We start from the raw sequence: 3850 nt of genomic DNA, 5'->3' as shown, positions 1-3850 counted from the left end.
ATCCTTAAGTACCAAGGCATCGGGGCATACCTGTATGCCCAGGGTCCCTAAGTGGTTAATAAAAAACTCTGAAAAGTCACCAAGTTATGAATGATTGGCCATGGAATGATTAAGTTAGGTGAAGGGTCCTAGGCCAAATAAAATGGGGATGATTCCCATAAGTCCTTTGGATTTCCCATCTCTTCTGACCTCCTATTTCAGCGCCACTCATATAAGAGATGAACACTGATATATATATATATATATATATATATATATATATATATATATATATATACACACACAAAACAATCCAAGTGGAGTGGCACTGTGATAAATAATAAGTATAAAGTGAGGGTGCTCAGCCGTAGCCCAAGTCCAGACCAAGGAACCATGCAAATCCAACCGACAGAAAGAAGACAACCAGGCGGCACTCCAGCTTGCAAAGATAACTTCAATGTGGTATTTATTCACCCATAGTGCAACGTTTCAATCCTCTCAATGGGATCTTTTTCAAGCATGCTTGAAAAAGATCCCATTGAGAGGATTGAAACATTGGCTATCTTTGCAAACTGGAGTGCCGCCTGATTGTCTTCTTTCTGTCGGTTTTATATATATATATATATATATATATATATATATATATATATATATATATATATATATCCTCCCAATTACATTAGTTACATCATAGAGTTATCATTTGGATGTTCTCTCTAGTTTCTGCATCTTTTCTTTGGAATAAGAAATCAATGACGTTCTGAAGAACCTTGGACATGTGACTCCTCAGTTTGGCCGTTCTGTAGATCAGGTAGGAGGAATGTAGAACTGGTAGAAATCCTAAGACAGTGTCAAGCCATAGAACATACTCACAGTATAAATAGTACATGAAGGCCATAATCACATGACCAGTAAAGTATATAATGTTATATATAAAAGTGATGGATACAAATGTCATCGCTGAGTAATATGTCTCCAGATTGATGGATAAGTTCCCGCTCATCTTCATCTTTGTTATGTGACGATACAACGAGGTGATGAGGAGGACGGAGGAGATGGAAGAGAAAAGTAGTTGGATGGTGGATGATATAATATGAGTGTATAAAGAATCATCAAACTTGCATTCTATTAATAAAATCTCCATGGTTGTATTGTATGTTCCATCTTCGGTCACATCAATGATTGTCGTCAACAAAGGCAACAAACCATTGAGACTGGTGAGAAGAACTGACCCTACAATGAAATGCACAGTCCTCTGATCTATCATCCTCCTCAGATACATCAACAGTCTGGTGCGGAGGTTGGAGATCTTCAGACAGAAGACAATGGACAGAAGACTTGTTAACCAAACATTGGTATTAACAAAGACAATATAAACAGCATTCAAAATAATTAGGATTGCATCTATGTTTTTAAGGAAGAGACTGTTTAACAGCATAGACATAGTAAAAGCAAATTGAGTGCACATCCTTGAAATTCCAAGAGAAGTTATAATGTGGTCAACTGGAGTCACCGATCTTCCATACAACCAGTCAGTGACATTTATGACTATAATAAATAAGTGTATCACCAGTCCAGCTATAAGAGCGATCAGTGCCGGGACCAGGATATGCAGATACAGGACCATGGTGTCACCTTCTGTAGGATCAGCCGTCTCTCCTGTACTGTGAGGATACTGATAAGATTGTGAGTTTCTACCAAAGGTTTATACACAACATTAATGTTTTCATCATTTGTTAAAACTGCCCTTGATTTACATTGGAAATACAGAAAGATTCCGAGCATGCACAGGTCTACAAATGGAAAGCAGATCACATAACATAGCAAGATCATTTTACTGCAGTTACAGCACAAAAGGAAAAATTCTAAATACATGATCACCTGTTCAGTCACCGTATAAAGAGATTATATTCTTGTTCTGGTACTGGTTTACATTATATAATATAAAACAGAGCTGTACTCACTATTCTGCTGGTGAGGTCACTGTGTAAATACATTACATTTAGAGATGAGCAAATTGAGGTTGACGAACCCGAAATCATTACGAATTTCATGAAAAATTTGATTCGCAACGAATACGAATATCGCTGCCATTCTATCGCGCGAATCGCTTCATTAAACTCCATTTTACAGTGTTTAAGGCTATTGGTGACCTAAGATGGCGGATCCACATGTGAGTACATGGGGCAGGGGATTATGGGAGGGCAGGAAACAGCGGCGGGAATGAAGGTAGGCGGGCTGACCCTGAACCACATGTGAGATGCAGCCTATCAGTGTTCACTGACCCATGTGATGTCACAGCCCCTATATAATCGGCAGCCATCTTGCCTCTCTTCATTTCATCTATGCACTCAGATGGAGAGGACGGGACTGTGTGTGTGTGAATAGCTCATACCACAGCGTTACACTGCAACTGCTAGTCACATCAGCATTAGAGAAAGACAGGAGTGCAGAGTGCTGTGCTGTTACTCTGAGAAGGATCATTGATTGCTAAACCTCCTATTCACGTTATTGAGCATTGCAGCAGAGAGGGGCAGATAGCTGTCAGCTGCCTCATACAGATCTCCAAGCTGCCTGAACTTTCTGAAGCATCTCATCTCTTCATTTTTCAGCTGTATTGAGTTTTTTTTTTTCTCCACAAATCTTCTGCTGCTCAGAATTGTGTGACAGAGTGCAATTTAGGGTTTAATCCCTGGATTTTTTTTTTGGTGGTGCTGCACTGTTGAGTCCCGCTGCTGTTCAGAAATAAGTCATATTAGTGTGGACTTTAGTGCCTTTTTACCATTTTCACCTGTTACTCTGTCTCTGTGCTAAATTCAGTGTTATACCACACGTTATACACCTGCCGGTGTATTAAGGAAAAAAAAAGTTTTTCCTGCGTACAAATACGCTTAACAGTGCGCTCATCATTGCAAAGGGCATACATACAACCAAGTAGTGTACTATTTACTACCTGTATTTCTGTCTCGGTGCTAAATTCAGTGCTATTCCACACAATAGTATACACCTGATGGTGTATTTAAAAAAAACAAAAAGTGTTTTTTCTGCGTAGAAATACGCATACCAGTGCGCTCATCATTGCAAAGGGCATACATACAACAAAGGAGTGTACTATTTAGTAACTGTTATTCTGTCTAGGGCCTATATACTTTGAAAGGACAGCCGTAAGTAATCGCCTGCTGCTGTTCTATACCCTCATAAACGCACTAAGTATGTCAGGCAGGGAAGTGCCAGGACGTGCACAGAGAAGGGGCAGAGGCCTACATACGTCAGGCAGAGTTGGCAACAGACTTGGGGCGAGTGGCAGCAGGAGTCGCAGCAATAGGCCTGAGCTCCCGTTAACACCCTGCGGTCGTGTCGTCGACCCATCTCTCCTCATCAATTGATTTGCACACTCATCCCCATCATCACAAGCGACATCTGCCAACCCCAGTCGAGTCGGTGGGTTCCTCAGACACAACCCTCAGTTGGCATGGCCCGGGAGCAGTCCCCGCAATCCCATTGCCTTTGTCCTATGCTGTTCCCTCTCCCAAAGAAGTATCTCATGCTTTGGGTTCAGCTCCACTATTTAGTAAGGACAATGTAATAGAGGACAGTCAGCATCTAATGGGCAGCCAATAATGTAAGGAGACATGCTTCCCTTGCTCCGCAAGGCGGCCAAGTAGTGATGCGGAGAGTGACGTGGGAGGCGGTGTTTCAATTGCTCAGGGTCCTGAGGCAGACACTGTTGTGGAGCACGAGGAGGACATCAGTGACGGGCACACATCTTTTGATGATGATGAAGCCAATCACAATTGGGAGCCGGGTGCAGAAGCCGGGGCTTCATCATCATCAGGAGAAGAGATTTGCTCTTTGTCTATGAGGCAGCAAG

At 41.8% G+C, this 3850-nt stretch overlaps 1 protein-coding gene across 1 annotated transcript; it reads right to left on the bottom strand.

The window, feature by feature from the left end:
- Window positions 1-667: 667 nt before the first annotated feature.
- On the bottom strand, window positions 668-1606 carry LOC130360914 (taste receptor type 2 member 13-like). Its single transcript, XM_056563468.1, has one exon. The coding sequence runs from the start codon at window positions 1604-1606 to the stop codon at window positions 668-670; it is 939 nt and encodes a 312-aa protein (XP_056419443.1).
- Between the last annotated feature and the right edge of the window lie 2244 nt (window positions 1607-3850).

Source organism: Hyla sarda, chromosome 3, assembly GCF_029499605.1.
Source record: "Hyla sarda isolate aHylSar1 chromosome 3, aHylSar1.hap1, whole genome shotgun sequence".
In the NCBI taxonomy this organism is placed as follows: domain Eukaryota; kingdom Metazoa; phylum Chordata; class Amphibia; order Anura; family Hylidae; genus Hyla; species Hyla sarda.
The sequence above is the reverse complement of the archived record's forward strand: the minus strand, read 5'-3'. Positions and strand labels throughout refer to the sequence as shown.